Raw genomic sequence first — 17,792 nt, forward strand, 5'->3', positions numbered from 1 at the left:
GGTCTATCTGCTTTGATCGATTTTTTGATCGGTCACTTTCATTCAATCACCGCAACTTATTAAACATCTTTTTTGACACGTTATTTGCACAAGTTGATAGCGGAGGGATTACTCTAGCATCTGAACAAAAAACACGCTTGGGAGAGTTACTTAAGCTAAACATTTCCAAAATGGAAAGACGTTTCGGAAAAACGATGAAAGCAGATAGGACCTTTTGAAATGTTTATCATTTACATTGTTTATCATTTACATTTCTAATGTGTTTTAAAGTGGTTTTATCTCTATTAAACTTTATATTTAGACATAAAAACTTATTATTAACAAGTTTTCGTCAAGTTAGATCACCATCACTCTGAAATTCGAAAAAAGTACAAATATAGTAAGAGCTTGTTCTGGTGAATACTTTTTTGCCAATAATTGATTCTGCTACTTTTAAAGCGTTTTTTAAATCACTCGTTTCAAAAGGATATGAATATTTTGGAAACCACAGTGCTTCCAGTAGATCATTGAGTCATGTTAACTGCGTAACTCAACTCATCCAATGGTACATTTTCTCTTAGCATTTGCGTTTTGCGTCTCTTGCTTCGATCACTGCAATCAATCCTTTCCTTGGCCGACATGAATGTGAAGCTTCCGACCAACTTTTCAATTTCATGATTAACCCTTAAATGCGCAATGTTGCTTTTACTAAAAACGTTTTAAAATATACGTATTTTAGTATTTTTTAGAAATATAATTCATTAGACCAGCTCTCTTGACTCTAACGAAGAAAACTCAACAGCTGTAAGTACTGTATTTGAATGTTTTGTTTTTATTTTTGCTGTCAAAATCTCGTAAACGAAAAAAAACATGGTGAGATTCCCGACTGGTGCTGACTGTCTTTGTAAATAAATTTTAAAATAAGGTTAGTGGTTAGTGGAAATATCTGAATTATCAGTAATTATACTAACAAAAGGTCAATTTTAAAGTTAACAAAAGTAATCGTCTGACTTTATTCTGCGATAAAGTCACAGGGTTGTTTTAAAACAACATGGTAATATTTGCACATTAAAAAGTAAATCTTTCAATTTTTTTATGCATATTGGTTAGTTTTAGAGCAGTTAACCTGTTAAACAAAGATTTTGTGTTTTTAGATGATTTTTTAACGTCGTGCGCATTTGAGGGTTAAGCTATACCAATTTTGTCATATTTCGAAACTGTCGATTTTATTTGAAATAAAGCGACTCCGTTGACGCTCAAGAATCACTTTAAAGTTATAATAACATGAGTAGAAGTTTATATTTTTCGTAGAACATTTTGTGACTTATTCATGGGCTCTAACTAATACCAAGGTTATGATGGTTACTGTCGTTTGCAAACAATTCAGAAAATTTCAAGATGGGCTGCATACAATGTAGTAAGTATCAGAGAATGCAAAAAGGATCAATAGCACGAGGAACACTTAGATTATTTTTTTCGTATTTTGGTCAGCTTTTTGACTGAAATACTCCTATGTGCACTGCGACCATTGTTTTGATCTCTTGTGGTATACGATCCAGATACATTTAACAGTGTTTGGAAAATTTCAATGAATGAATCGTGTAATACAATTACGAAGAACATAATTTCGAAACTCATAGGAACAAAAAAAAAAAAAAAACATGCAGATTTTTATTTCAATTTTCTTTCACATCGCCAAACATAGTTTTAAGTTAGTGAATAACTTCAAAATTCTTAGAAAAACTGAAACTGTTGAGAAGAGTAAATGAATGAAGAAGAAAATAAATTGATGATCAGACAAGAATCCAAAGGAACCGAAGGTAAATACTTCTCTATTCGGATCTGTCTGTTTGAACAGTTCGTCCAAATTCAGTTGAACCTAAGAAAACATTTTTCTCAGCTAGAAATATGGTTAATAAAATCCACTGCAGTATGGCTGCAGTATGCTATAGCTATTTAAATGTAATTTTTCAAGGGACAGTTATTTTTAGGATGAAATTCTTTATTGATTGATTATTTCATCCTGTAAACACTTTGTATCAGGAGCAATTTGTCCATAACTAGGTTCAACCTGTGCAATGCACACGGAGATGCCAAACAAAAAATAAATTCCTAATCCAAATTCATATTTTTATCTTATTTTTTTAGTTTTACCTTGAAATAGCACAAAACGAAAAATGACTTGCGTTTTTTCGCGACCATGATTGTGATTGCTGCCTCAAACTATGATTTTCAGAATTTGTAGTTGACTAGTAGGTTCGAAACTCACTAGTTGCCCCTGTAAGTATGAGTGTGTATAGAGATTAGCTGTTTTACTTAGTAAATAAATTTATGTTCAATGTTGGTTTTGTGTAAATGTATTTATTATATACACCGTCATATGATTTTTAACGCCTACCTAAGTTGGTAGCATTCATTAGCCCTATAATGATTTATGAAAATTGTGACAAGTTTATTTTCAATTTTAAGGAATATACCGAAAATACCGGTATTTCGGCATTGAAAAAAATATCGGTTTTACCGGTTTCACCGGTTTTTGTTTTACCGGTAAACCACCCTATATATGATGTTATGTTACGTCATTACGATCGTCAGACACTCTCTTTCAAAGAGAAACAGAGAAATAACTGGAATTTTTCTGTGTCGGTGATTCCGAAAGTTTTTCGCGTGTGTTAGTGTTTTTAATGTGGCGAAAAAAATAAATACACTATTAAAATATATATCCAGCTTTCCACGAGCGGTAATGGCGGACAGTGCACGCAGCCCTTTTTGACGTTTTCTGTAGGTCAGGGAATTTTCAATCGCAGTAACGGAGTAGAAAATATCACAGCATCGTAACGTAGCGTAGCAACTTCAACAAACAATGGGCGTTTTGTTATTTTAATTTCGTCGTGCGCATGCGCGGATCATAATAAACAAACCTTTTCATTAAAGTTGCTATGCTACGTTGCAAAAATTTTATGTTTTTCACTCCGTTACTGCGATTGAAAATTACCCGACCTACAGAAAACGCCAAAATGGGCTGCGTGCACTGTCCGCAATTACCGCTTGTGGAAAGCCTGTCGTAGCCTGTCGTTTGTTTTGTAAAACCATATTTATTTTTCGTGGTAAGTTTACCACCAAGTTTTCACGAGTAGAAGCTGAGCTAGCATTTCACGCTGCATTTTTTATTCCTTAAGTCTGTTTCATTCTTCAGCTGATGCTTTTCAACGTAGGACTTAACAATCTTCCATAGATTTTTGCTACGGTTTAAGTTAGAAGACTATGCTTGCCAACCCTTACTAACACGCGGAGAATCCTGAGTAAGAATCCTCAGGATACATTCAACTCGGTGACGGAATCGTGAAAGGAATCACAAACACGATCCGGAGGATTCCCACTCAGGATTCTTATTCAGGAATCCTAGAACCATATACAGGGCATTCCTGAGGATTCTTTTTTCAGGAATTCTTTTCAAGGACGCTCACGAATCCAATGTGAGGAATCCTAGAGAATCTATGCGAATCGTATGTGCTCGTCCGGGAAACCAACAATTTTATATTTTCCTCTGAAAATCATCTTCAAGTTTTCAATGCTGTGTGTTTGGGATCGATACCCTCCAACGAAGAGGCATGTTTTCTGTGCCTTGCTCTACGTAAAATATTACATCGTTAGTATTCATAGTCTATATTATAAAATCAATGGGTTCCACACCAGTATCAGAAAACAGCACCACATCATTTTGTGGTCACTTCCAAATTTTGCATCGAAGGCAGTATTTACCGGTCTTATCACCAGCTGCTGACCGTTTGGACCAAAAAGGTTAAATTTCGACTCATCCGACCAAAACACGATGTGCCATTTACGATGCACCCTAGTCTAAGAACTTTTTAGAAAATTCAGTTCTTGCCAAAATGTGTCGCTTTTGAAGTAGAGAAAAGTTTCCTGTGTACCTAGCTGGTCCATTTTACTGCCGAAGAAAACATGCCACTTTGCTGGATCTTTAAGCAGTATAACGATCCTAAACATACAGTATTGAAAACAAGAAGATGATTTTCAAACGGAAATATAAAATTATTTGTTTGGCCAGTGAAGTCGCCTAATTTAAGTCCTTTATAAATTCTGTGGAAGTCTAGGTCACAAAGTATCATCCAAAGAATAAAACAGACTTATGAAACGTCGTAGAGGCAGCGTGAATTGCTAGTCCAGCTTCTACTCGTGAAAACTTGGTGGTAAACATACCACGAAGATTGAATATGGTTTTACAAAAAAAAAAGGACAAGCCACAAAATATTGAAAGTGAATATTGTAACGTAAAAAGTCGCTTTGCTAACGATATGTAGAGAAATAAAGCTTATTTGGAATGTTTTGTATATATATTTCAATAGTGTATTTATTTTTCTCGCCACCTTAAAAACACTAACTCACGCAAAAAACTTTCGGAATCACCGACACAGAAAAATTCCTGTTATTTCTCTGTTCTACTTTTAAAAAGAGTGTCTGCAGATCGTAATGACTAGGGACAGTGGTAAATCGCGATTTCGCGGAAGCCGCGAAATCCAGCGTCGGCCGCGAAATTCACTAAAACCCGCGAAATGCCGCGAAAGCAGTGGTGGGCACCATTCCGCTAATTCGCTAATTATTATTTTCTCCATGACTGTATTTACCGGGGAGAAACGCTCTAGATGCAGTATATCAAGTATATCATGCCTCATGCAGAAAGCTAATATGCCCCTAATCTAGGGATACCATCTGGTCGAAGTTAGAAATCAGGACACCTTTTTTCGGTACAAATTTGAGCTAAGCTGTTTTTCGAAGTTTAAATTAATTTACCACGTTAAATGTGATTTGCACCTCAAAAACACCAAAATACTTCTTTACTTGTTCAACATACTATTACATACTATTATTACGCAGCTTTGAATTTATAAGCAGATGTCCAGCACATGTAAACGGTTTTAAATTAAACTAACCGTTTAGAGGGGACCAACTGGAAAGTCTAAAAAAAGTTTATTTTTTCTGGATGTTTAGGGTAAAGTGAAGTGTTCGGGAATTTTGGCAATTGACTAAGGAATGTTTTAAGATGTATTTTGTGTAACATGGGTGCAAATATAGTGAGTATTACGCTATTGGCTGCGTTTTTCGCGAAACCATGGTTTTTTAACTTGTGGTAAGTTTTTCTCAGCATCTACTGAGCCGATCAGGCTGAATTTTTTCCAGCATGTAAAAATGGATTATCTTACTTGCCACATAGCCGTTTTTCAATATCTAATATTTTCAATGATTTATGATTTTTTATGAAAACACAAATGTTTTAATAAAATGGCCGCCATTTTGTCAATTTTTTGAAATTTTAAAAACGGCTATGTAACAAGTTAGATAATCCATTCTTACATGCTAAAAAACAGCCAAATCGGTTCAGTACATGTTGAGAAAACTTACCACCAATTTAAGTGAGGTCATTCGCGTTCCCAGCTGCCAACAATGTAATACACTATATGTGCAACCACAACATGCAAAATAAATCTTCAAATAAACTTTAATCAATAGCCGAACACCTTACTTTACTCTAAACATTGAAAAAAAAATTTTTTTTTCGACCTTCCAGAGTAAAGCCAAATGTTAAACGGTTACAATACCTAAAAGATTTCTCTCGTCACTTCACTATGATTCAACCAAAAACAAAATCGTTCGTAGTGACCGTTGTTTTCTGTAATCAAAAAAGGAATTGATTTTGAAAAATTCTGCATATTATTATCACACTACAAAATTGAAAATCTTATGAAAATCAGGACAAATGTCAGAAAGTGAAAAATAAATCAGGATGTCAAAAAAGGGTCTCAAAATCAGGACATGTCCTGCTAAATCAGGACGGATGGTATCCCTACCCTAATCGTAGTTCACTACGAAACACTAAACATTTAAGTAAATTAAGCAATTTCTACCGTTTCTTCACTTGATACCGTTTTCTACCCGTAACTGTAATGAGTAAAATTTTCGTGCGAGTACAAAAAAAAAACAAGTGTTTGGATTGATTGAGGGAATATTTATTATGCAGGTAAAAATACAGAATACAGAAAACAGAAATGCATCATCCGGTGCGGCTTGAAAGTCTTCCACCGGTTCCACGAGCCTCGCGTTTTGTGCGTAAACTCAACTGCAATTTTCGGTTCAATCCACTCTCCGGGTTTCCATGAAATGCTGCATCAGACGCTGAACGCATTTGGCGGTGATTTTGTACCTGCTGATAATTTACAAGATTATGCGTCTGGTTGATGATTCATTGTGTTAAAAGTTCATACCGTTGTACTTGCGAAATCGTTAGTATTTGAAGGTGATGAAACCTTCATAGCTGGTGGTGGAGGTTCATCTGGGGGTGCCTGTCTAGTAGCCTGAAATGTTACAATTATCAGTATGTAATAATGAAATTTACGAACATTTTTTATCCATACCCGTGTACGCGTAAATTCTGCTGGCGGTTGAGGTATTTCGGGAGGCGCTTGTCTGACAGCCTAAAATGCTTATGTTTTATGATTAGTAAGAAAAGACAAAACATATATCCATCCATTCATGTACGTACTCGATGCAACGATCCCGTTGGGGCCGTTAAGGGAGGTGCTGGAGTATCTTCGGGTGGCGCCTGTCTGGTAGCCTAAAATGTTAAAATTTATTAGTACGGTAAAACTGATACAATCTGTCTATTTACATACTCGATGCGAAGATGCTGCTGGAGCATCCAACGGTGCTGGCGGTGGAGGTTCATCGGGAGGTGCTTGTCTGGTGGCCTGCAATGTTTGAGTTTGATAATGAAAAAGGTAAACAGTTGACCTTTCATGTACATACTCGATGCAATGATCCCGCTGGAACCATTAGAGCAAGCGCTGAAGGTTCATCAGGTAATGCCTGTCTGGCACTCTGAAACGCAAAAGTTTGATAATTACTAAGGGGAAAACAACCCTTATCTGGGAACATACTCGACGTAGAGATTTTATTGGGTGTGGGAATCCATTCGGCATAGTTGGCGGTGGCGGCATATCCGGCATTTGTGGGCTTCTTTTAGCCTGTGACGATATGTTACAGTAAATTACAGTAAATTGAGGAAAACCATTTAATAATTACTTTACGGTGTTGGCTTTGCATAACTTACCTTTGCGCTAATGTTCTCCTTAGGTTCGGCCATGATTATAGCCACCAAAATGGAAACTAGAATACACGGTAAAATACAATTGTTTGAGCAACCCATTGTCACTAATAACGAAAGCTCTGCCCGAATAGCTGTGATAGCTTTATATAGCTGAAGCTACTAAAGATCTTTTATTATTGATAGTAACTGCAGCTTGTTAGCGGTAGTAATTTATTTACCTAGTTCTTACACGCCAGTGTCGATCTAATGATACATTCAATTAACAAATACGGAAGTAAACATTTTCCCGGGAGATTTATACATGTGGTATGTCAGCGGTGATTTGATTTATCTTTCCGGCTTTTTTTTCATAGAGAAGAAAAAAATTCCGCAAGTGGCTATTTCTTAGATATCACGAGTGTAGGAATCGAATGGCATCGTTGTGTTAATTAGATTCAATGCGAGGTGTGCATCCGAATGCTTGACCGAAAATAACCAAACATTACAATGACCTTAACACATGCTTATTTCCTAAATATAATTTATTTTCTAAATATATTTGCTGCTTTGAAGAAAGTCTTTGTTTAAAGTGCATACTATAAATGGAGAATAGAAATTAAGAAAAGAACTATTAGTTTACTTTAAATAATAACAATATCAACAAATTCAGGAACAATGGATTTTGGTGTTTCACTCTACAAACAGATTCGATTCAGCGGAAACAAAGGTTTTGGATTGCACCTTTTTATCCAGGTTTACTTTTTTCTCATATGTGGGAGTCCCACATATCCCTTTCCGACCGGGCCCATATTATTGCGTAAGTAGAAGGTGACTTAAACAAAACCTTCTCTCTCGCTTTTCGAACGTCCTATTCATTGTTTTATTATTCACAACGCTAGTGTCAACATCGCAGCTGCTACGGAAAATAAAAAACCGGAGCAAGCAAGTGTTTTTATATAGGAGTTGCTTCGATTTAGATTTTTTTTTTCTTCATATATAATTTATTTGACACGGCACAAATACAATTTAATGTTTAACGGCGCCAATTATATCTGGTAGCTTACTTTCTAAAGTATCTTAATAACTAAAAGCAAATTTTTTATCCTCGCTGCCGACTACGAGCTGAAACTAAATCTTACTTAAAGCTAGAATGTTTTGCACTAAAAGCACTGATTTGTTGTTTGATGGTTTTCCATCGCCATAGGTAAGCAGCATATTGAATATGTTCCGCTGCTGGGCCAAGATATTACGGACTGGCATATTGGGTTGTCTCCCTCGGGACCTGAGAGTATCGTGCGTGTCTAGTTGCTGTTTCCGGATCCGGGGTCTTAACGTGTTCTTGTCGTTTGGTTGGATGTAGGCGGAAGGGAATAGGATTAAACTGGGACGTGGATGGATTTCAGGAAAACGTATATAAGGGACAGGAGGATAGGTCACGGCTCGCCAAGACATCACGAACAGGAACAGCCGGCTGCCTACTTTCGGCCTGCAGGGAAGCTATTAATTTAGACCTGGCGTCACGGTGTACAGGGCATGACCAAACCACATGCTCTATGTCGTGATAACCCTCACCACAGGCACAGATACCACTTTCCCCGAGCCCAACACGACGGAGATGCGCGTCAAATCTATAGTGATTGGACATAAGCCGAGACATCACGCAAATGAAATCCCGACCTACATCCAACCCCTTGAACCACGGGTTCGTCGATACTTTGGGGATTATGGAATGTAACCACCTTCCGAATTCCCCTCTGGTCCAAGCATTTTGCCAACTGATGATCGTATTCTGACGTACAAGTGCGAAAAATTCATTAAAAGCAATTGGTCTTTCATAAATATCACCGTTTGTTGCGCCCACCTTAGCCAAAGAGTCCGCTTTCTCATTGCCCGGTATCGAGCAGTGAGAAGGGACCCACGCTAAAGTAGTCTGAAACGATTTTTCGGATAAAGCATTCAGATGTTCCCGTATTTTCCCCAGGAAATACGGAGAGTGCTTAACATCTTTCATCGATCGGAGAGCCTCAATGGAACTGAGACTGTCCGTAAAGATGAAATAATGGTCCGTGGGCATTTTTTCGATAATCCCTAGGGTGTAATGAATTGCAGCTAATTCTGCGACGTAAACAGAAGCAGGATTATCGAGTTTATGGGAGACGGTTAAATTGTTATTGAAAATACCGAAGCCAGTGGACCCATCAAGAAGAGATCCGTCAGTGTAGAACATATTGTTGCAGTTGATGTTTCGATATTTATTGGAAAAAATTTTGGGGATCTGCTGCACGTGTAAATGATCCGGGATTCCACGAGTTTCTTCTATCATGGATGTATCGAAAAACACAGTAGAATCAGAAGTATTTGATAAGTCGACACGATTTGGAATATTCGAAGAAGGGTTAATATTTTGGGACATGTGATGGAAATACAATGTCATAAAACGGGTTTGAGAATTAAGTTCGATTAACCTTTCAAAATTTTCAATCACGGGACGGTTCAAGACCTCACATTTGATAAGAATACGAGAAGACAGGCTCCAGAAGCGGTTTTTCAATGGTAGTACTCCAGCTAAGACCTCCAAACTCATCGTATGGGTCGACTGCATGCAACCTAAGGCGATACGCAAACAACGATATTGTATTCGCTCCAGTTTGATCAGATGTGTGTTTGCTGCGGAGCGGAAGCAGAAACACCCGTATTCAATAACAGACAATATCGTTGTTTGGTAAAGCCTTATAAGGTCTCCTGGATGGGCTCCCCACCATTGTCCGGTTATTGTACGAAGAAAATTCACTCTTTGTTGACATTTTTCCATCAGATACCTCACGTGACAACCCCAGGTGCCTTTAGAGTCGAACCAGATACCAAGATATTTGTGTACCAAAACCTGAGAAATCGTTTTACCCATTAATTGTGTTTGAAGCATGAACCTGCTTCCTAGAAAAAACTACTATCTCAGTCTTCTCCGGAGAGAATTCGATACCTAGCTGTAAAGCCCAAGCAGACAAATTGTCCAAGGTATCTTGCAATGGTCCTTGCAAATCGGCAGCTTTGGCTCCTGTAACAGAGATTACACTGTCGTCTGCAAGTTGTCTTATCGTGCATGAATTTGCCAGACATTCGTCGATGTCATTTACATAAAAGTTGTAAAGAAGGGGGCTTAAACATGAGCCCTGGGGAAGACCCATGTAGCTAATGCGAAAAGTTGCCAAATCGCCGTTCGTAAAATGCATGTGCTTTTCGGACAACAAATTGTGCAAAAAATTGTTTAAAATTGGAGAAAATCCTTGTCGGTGAAGTTTACCCGAAAGAATGTCAATAGAAACGGAATCAAAAGCCCCCTTAATGTCCAAGAACGCAGACGCCATTTGTTCTTTGCGAGCATACGCCAGCTGAATATCTGTTGAAAGCAGCGCAAGACAATCATTCGTCCCTTTGGCACGGCGGAAGCCAAATTGAGTATCCGATAGTAGGCCATTTTATTCGACCCAATGGTCTAAACGACGGAGTATCATTTTTTCCATCAATTTCCGGATACAGGATAGCATTGCAATCGGCCTATAAGAGTTGTGATCAGAAGCTGGTTTCCCTGGTTTTTGGATGGCGATCACCTTCACTTGCCTCCAATCCAGCGGTACAATGTTTTGCTCCAGGAACTTATTGAACAAGTTCAACAAGCGCCTCTTGGCATTGCCGGGTAGATTCTTCAACAAGTTGAATTTGATTCTATCTAACCCAGGCGCGTTATTGTTACAGGACAGGAGGGCAACTGAAAATTCTGCCATCGTAAAAGGTGATTCTATCGCGTCGTGGCCCGGAGACGCATCACGAACAATATTTTGCTCAGGAACAGAGTCCGGACATACTTTCCTGGTAAAATCAAATATCCACCTACTTGAAGACTCCTCGCTTTCGTTGACCGTTACGCGATTCCGCATTCTTCGGGCTGTGTTCCAAAGAGTGCTCATCGATGTCTCCCTCGACGTCTCGTTCACGAACCGACGCCAATATCCGCGTTTCTTTGCTTTAGCCAAGCTTTTAAGCTTGGTATCAAGCTCCGAATACCGTAAATAGTCGCCAGGTATACCTCCCTTCTGGTAGGCCAAAAACGCGTCGGATCTTTGCGTGTAGACATCGGAGCACTCTTGGTCCCACCACGGAGTGGGAGGCCGTTCTTTAATCATTACGCCGGGATATTTCTTCGTTTGGGCTTGCAACGCGGCGTCGAGAATCAAGCCCGCGAGGAGGTTGTATTCTTCAAGTGGTGGATGATGTTGAATCGAATCGACCGCTTTTGAAATCATTTCCTCGTATAACTTTCAATCGACATTCCGTGTGAGGTCATACGGAATGTCAACTGGTCGCATGTGAGTTGACCCGTTATTATTTGAAATAAGAATAGGCAAATGAGCGCTACCGTGAGGATCGGGGATTACCTTCCATGTGCAATCCAACCGTAGCGACGGCGAACATAAGGATAGATCCAAAGCGCTTGGGCGCGCTGGAGGTTTCGGGATACGTGTCATTTCGCCGTTGTTTAAAATAATCATGTCGAAGTCATCGCAAAGGTTATAGATTAAAGAGGAGCGGTTATCATTGTAAGGGGAACCCCAAGCCACGCCATGAGAGTTGAAGTCTCCCAAAATCAAACGTGGCGAGGGAAGAAGTTCTATTAAATCAAAGAGCAGCCATTGCCCAACCTGTGCTCTGGGAGGAATATATATTGAGGCAATACAAAGCTCTTTACCTTGTATTGTCATTTGACATGCGACAACTTCGACGCCTGGAATCGAGGGGAGGTTAATACGATAGAAAGAATAGCACTTTTTAATCCCTAAAAGTACTCCTCCATATGGGGTGTCTCGATCAAGGCGAATAATATTAAAATCATGGAAGTTGAGATCAATATTTGAAGTAAGCCAAGTTTCACAAAGGGAAAATGCATCGCATTTGTTTTTATTTATCAAAACTTTAAACGAATCAATTTTTGGTAAAATACTTCTACAATTCCACTGTAAGACAGAGATAGAATCCTTCATATGCGCAGTTGAATTAGGCATCGAAGGATACAATCGCTGCAAGGAGGGGCCATTGGGCAGTCAACTGCTTCAAAAATGATCTAACTGTTGGGAGGAATGCTGTAAGAAAAATTTTAATTGGATCGGGTACATGGAAAGTTTCAAAAATCCAGTCCACAATGTCAGAAAATTTGACTAATCCAGAGTTTGTTTCATCAACTGGGAGTGCAAAAGGAACAACTGAGGTTTTAGATGTTCCTGGCAGTGCTGGGAACTCCTTCTGGGACTTTAAATTTGCAAGCCCAGGAGGAGTTTGCTTCGGTTTTTCCGCAGCACTGTTTGGTTTGCTTGTAACTTTCATTTCACTTTGAGAAATCTTAGGACCTTTTCTGGGAAGTTTAGGAGAGGAAATATTTTTCCTCTTTCTAGACTCCCCAGGATTGGCGTAAGATGTTCCCGCTGATGAATCGTCAGAATCGGTTTCATCAGAGGACAACAGATCATAGGGGTTTGATGTAATGGGAGAAGTGGTAACGGTCTTCTTCAGCATCTCAGCGTAAGAACGCTTCGAACGCTCTTTGAGAGACCTCTTTATTCTATCCCTGCGCTGCATGTACACCGCACAGGTCGAGAGCTCATGCTGACTCTCCCCACAGTGAATGCATTTTTCAGCATTTTTACTGCAGGAATCATCCGCATGATTCTCCCCAAACTTGCCACAACGTGCCTTATTGCAGCAGTAGGCGGCGGTGTGGCCTAACTGCTTACAATTCAGGCAGTTCATGACGCGAGGCACATATAATCGCACAGGGAGACGAACCCGGTGGATCGAGACGTGGCTTGGTAGCGCTGACCCGGCGAACGTAACTCGAAACGAGTCTGACGTGTATACTGTTTTGCCACCGATGATCGATGCTGACCGCAATTGCTTGCAGTCGAGCACCTTTACATCGGGACAGGTTTTGTTCTTAAAGCACCCTTTGGCACTTTCCAGTATACACTCGACGGACAGACTCGAATCGGTTATGACACCGTCGATATCCACGTCTTGTGCGGGTATGTAAACGCGATACTCGCGTGTGAAGAGCTCAGAGCAAGCTATATCGTTGGCCTCTTTCAGGTTACTGACCACGATACGGAGCTTGTTAGGCCGGACCTTGGAAATTTCGGTCACGCCCTTGTACTCCTTCGTCAGGTCTTTAGAAATCTGCAAGAGGTTCAACTGTTTCGATTTCGGTCCCGCCTTTGGCCGAAAATAGACAGTATAGCTGCCCTGGGCTCCGTCTGGGTAAAGCCTGGGGCGAGGGGGGACTGAAGAATGAACAGAGGAGGGGGTAACAGAAGGGTCAGGGTCGAAGGGGTTCGGGGATGATGGCGCGGGAGGCGAGGGATCTACATCCATCCCGCTAAGTCTAGCGCACTAGCGCCGACAAGAGCACGTACCTTTTTACTTCTCCCTTCCAGTAAGGTTTGTTGTCCGATCGTTCGAAGTTGCAGCCGTTACAGCCAGCAGCACCAATACAGCAGCATCAAACAGCCACCAGCAGCGAGCCAGGTGTGAGATCACTCCACACAGCGATACAACTCAACTGTCAACTGATGGCTTCTTCTTTTTCCTCTTTTGTGTCTCGTCCACTGCTGTAGCACAATTCAGCCAGCAGCCAAATCGGCTTACGCACCAGCTGGTAGTCACGATGCGAAACAGTTTCACAAAGGCGCGACCTGAACCCGGATTTATTTCACTCGACCAGGCAAACAATGCCAACACTTGTTCACACGTTTTTTGTTTTATATTCTATCGGAGCGATCACCAAACACGTCCGATACTGATGCGTGTTCGGCACAGAATGACGATTTAGATTTTGTTATCCGTCATTTTTTACCTACACAATTGTGTGGGCTCGGTCGGAAAGGGATATAATAAACGCAATAGCTAGCGAAAAGTTTAACGTCTGATCAATCCCTGTTTGCAAATTTTGGATTTCAATCTAAAACCACCTCGTCATGAACCATGCTTAGACATAAGGTTCACAAGGGTTTGAACATATCAGTCATAGATCTCCAGTTATGTGAATATCTCTGACTTTAAGGGGGAAAGTGTAGATTTGTGTTTTCCATTCAAAGAAAACGACGATATACACAGTAAAGAAAATTTACATTACTTTAAATGCACATAAATGGAGCATTGGAAACCACGTAATATTCCGTGTGGCATTATATTCACATGCAAAGTAAATGAATATATTGTGAATTTGCATGCATATTTATATTCGAAGCTTTAAGTTTATATCAATTAACGTACAAATTTACATGTCTTAAAACGATTCTGTATTGTACATTATTTACGGTGTGAAATTGTATATGTTTTTCACTTTATGTGCTAGAAATCGTTATGTGCTTTCATTTGTATTAGTTGTAAATTTCATTTTTTGGTACTGTGTAGCATATCACCAGCTCCAAAATTTTTATGAAAATATTGTTTTACATGGATCGATTTTTAAGGAGCAGTTTGCAGCCAAATGACGTTGAGATTTGTTTTTCGCATGTAAATAACAAGTTAGGCATAAAGATTCGTCAATCGACTATCTCCATTGCCTCGACGCTTTGGGTTAAATTATATTTTTATGATGCCGGTCAATTATAATTTATTAAGCGAAATTGAAACGAATATCAAACTTTGCTTGGAAACGTGATGTGCAGCAGAAAAATTCGGCAATTGAATAACCTCAAAACTGCATATTTGCTAAATACTGTTTTTTAAAGGTGAGAGTTCTTTCTATTTATCAATTTTGGGACTATACTCTGTTAATTCTCTTCTTGCTGCGTGCTAGATTACATCAAATAAACTGCACAGGAGTACGCGTAGGAGCTGACAGTAGCACCACCAACGGAACAGTTGCTTGGCGCTGCTACTCTTGAAGATGGTTGGAGGGACATTCGATCAGCTATAGGCAGTACTGCTGAGGTGGCACTGTGTACGATAGCTCCAAACAGGAGCAACGATGGAATAGAACATTACAACACGAGCGAGACCCAAGCAAAGGACCTGGCATAACGTGAGTCGATACAAACAGAAACAAAGACAACAGACCCACCTTCTCCGGGACGAAAAACGCCGCCTGGAAGAGCTGGAGTGTAAGGAACTGGAGCAGCTTTATCATTCACAAGAAACACGTTGATTCTAAAATAGGCTTTGTGCCGCGAACTAAAATGTGTCGGGATAAAGATGGAGAAATATTGACGGATAACCGTGAGGTGATCGACAGGTGAAAACAGTACTACAATGAACACCTGGATGGTGCTGATGCAGAAGACTAAGACGGTATAAGGAACGACTTTGTCAGCACGAACGAGGGAGACATACCGCCCTACACGATAAGTGAAGTGAAGCAGCTCAAGAACAACAAATCTGCCGAAGCCGATCAGACCAGGATCTGAGATACAGAACAGATCCGGAGGAGTGTAAGCAGGGAGTAATATGCCTATAAAGGACATATCCAAAAATGGCGACAAGTTGGAATGTGAGAACTACCAAGCGATCACGATTTTACAAAGTGCTCTCCCAGATCATCTTTTGCCAGTCCTCGCCGCTAGCACGAATGTTTGTGAGAAGTTATCGAGCCGGTTTTGAGGATGGGCGGCCGACTACGGACCAAATCTTGACGCTGCGGTAGATTCTCCAAAAGCGTCTCGAATATCAAGTCCCCACGCACCACTTATTCATCGATTTTGAGGCCACTTACGATACTATCGACCGTGTAGAGCTATGGGAAGTTATGGGCGAAAATGGCTTCCCTGCGAAACTAACAAGACTGATTAGGGGCCAACGAATGGTGTACAGAGCTGTGTGAAGATTTCGGTTGCGGTATTTAGCCCGTTTGAAACACACAAGGGTCTTCGGCAAAGCGACGGTCTTTCCTGCATCCTGTTCAAGATTGCGCTTGAAGGTGTTATGAAACGTGTGGCTTTCAACATAATAAATTTAGCCAGTTCATATACTTCGCTGGTCCCTGTACCTTGTCGGGAGGACGTTCCAGGCGGTTGTTGAACAATACACCAAGCTGAAACGTGGAACAGAAAAGATTGGATTGAACGTGAATACGTCGAAGACCCAGTATCTGCTAGCAGGAGTAACCGAGCATGCTTACATAGACATTAGCGTAGTGATTGATGGAGATGAGTTTGAGGTGGTTGATGAATTTGTGTACCTTGGATCATTAGTAACGTTAGACAACAACTGTAGCAGAGAAATCCGCAGACGTATTGTAGCTGGAAGTAGGCACGGGCCTACTACAGACTCGACTAGATGTTGAGGTCTGGCAAACTTCGCCCCCGTACTAAGTGCTCCAACACGTCCATAAGACCAGTAGTCCTCTGCGGGCACGAGACATGGACAGTGCTCGAGAAGGACTTGCAAGCACTAGCCGTTTTCGAACGACGTGTGCTTAAGACCATCTTTCGCCGACGGTGGTCCTAAGCACACGTCGTTCAAAACGTGAGGATGGCGTATGGTGGCGGAGTGTAAACCACGAACTGGCGCAACTCTTCGGCGAGCCCAGTAGTCAGGAAGTCGTTAAAGTGGAGAGGGTACTACGGACGGGACCCGCAAAACTGGTGTGTGTCTCGAATCCGGCCGGTACATGATGTAGAGGCGCGCAATGAGCTAGGTGGTTGGACCAAGTGAAGTTAGATCTCAGAAATGTAGGACGCTCAAGAAAGTGGAGACAAACTGCCACGGAACGAGTGCGCTAGCGTAGCATTGTGACGCACGTGACATCCTGAAGGATGTTTCACCAGGAATGTAAGTGAGTAGCACGAGCGAGAATACTTTAAGGTGGAAGTGTGTGAAAGCCACAAATGGTCGACTTCGAATTTTCAACGGCATACTACTCGGTAAAAATTAATGCGTAACATGTGAAAACACATCCTCATGTTTGTTGCTGGTGCTCATGTTTGTTGCTGGTGCTCATGTTTGTTGCTGGTGCTGGTTTGGTGCTGAAAACATAAAACAATGTTTTCATAAGTAACGGATCAACTATTTCCGAGTCTAGTGCCAATGAAAATCCGTAGTCAACCACGTGGTGGCTTCCATGGGGCTTCTACACACTACAACGTTAACACCGAACGAAGGCGAACGTGGAGGGATTCCAACGCGTACGGCCCAAAGGCAAACTCGGTCGTTCGGAAGAAGAAGCGCCAGCAGAAATTTCGAGTTCGTTAGGCGATGGAGGAACTGTACCGTGTAGAATTCTACGAGAAGTTGAACATTTCCCGCAAAGGCAACGTGTGCTAGGACCTGGACGGCAATCTTCTCACGAACAAGTGTGAAATGATTGAAAGGTGGAAGCAGTACTATGACGAGTACCTTAATAGCGATGTAGCAGGGAAGGACGACGAAGTAGCAGTAGATCATGGTGTACGCGTGGATGACGACAGAATTCTAACTCCTGACCTCCAGGACAGGGCCGGCGACACATTATTTTCTCGAGTGGGTAGTAAGCAATGGAGGGGGATAATTCCGTGTGGGTAAGTACCCACAGAGACATTTTCCGAGTAAGTACTACTACCCACACTACCCACATGAACCGCCGCCCCTTCTCCAGGAGGATAAAGGGGAAATCGATCGCATCTGCTCACCAATTCCCCAGCGAGCTGTTCAAACACAGTGGCGAAGCACTGGCTAAAGTGCTCCTGGG

At 40.9% G+C, this 17,792-nt stretch overlaps 1 protein-coding gene across 4 annotated transcripts; it reads right to left on the reverse strand.

The window, feature by feature from the left end:
• Nucleotides 1–5,983: 5,983 nt before the first annotated feature.
• On the reverse strand, nt 5,984–7,258 carry LOC129723311 (uncharacterized). Of its 4 annotated transcripts, none has more exons than XM_055677456.1 (8): nt 7,106–7,258; nt 6,933–7,019; nt 6,802–6,873; nt 6,669–6,743; nt 6,539–6,610; nt 6,411–6,470; nt 6,261–6,350; nt 5,984–6,199 (listed from the first exon to the last, which is right to left on the reverse strand). In XM_055677456.1, the coding sequence occupies exons 1-8, from the start codon at nt 7,199–7,201 to the stop codon at nt 6,050–6,052; spliced, it is 702 nt and encodes a 233-aa protein (XP_055533431.1). In that variant the 5' UTR covers nt 7,202–7,258; the 3' UTR covers nt 5,984–6,049. The 4 variants fall into 4 exon arrangements, with proteins under 4 accessions (XP_055533431.1, XP_055533430.1, XP_055533433.1 ...); XM_055677455.1 differs by having other exon boundaries at nt 5,984–6,202; XM_055677458.1 differs by having other exon boundaries at nt 6,411–6,478.
• Between the last annotated feature and the right edge of the window lie 10,534 nt (nt 7,259–17,792).

The sequence above is a fragment of the Wyeomyia smithii genome, chromosome 2, assembly GCF_029784165.1.
Source record: "Wyeomyia smithii strain HCP4-BCI-WySm-NY-G18 chromosome 2, ASM2978416v1, whole genome shotgun sequence".
Classification (NCBI taxonomy): Eukaryota; Metazoa; Arthropoda; class Insecta; order Diptera; family Culicidae; genus Wyeomyia; species Wyeomyia smithii.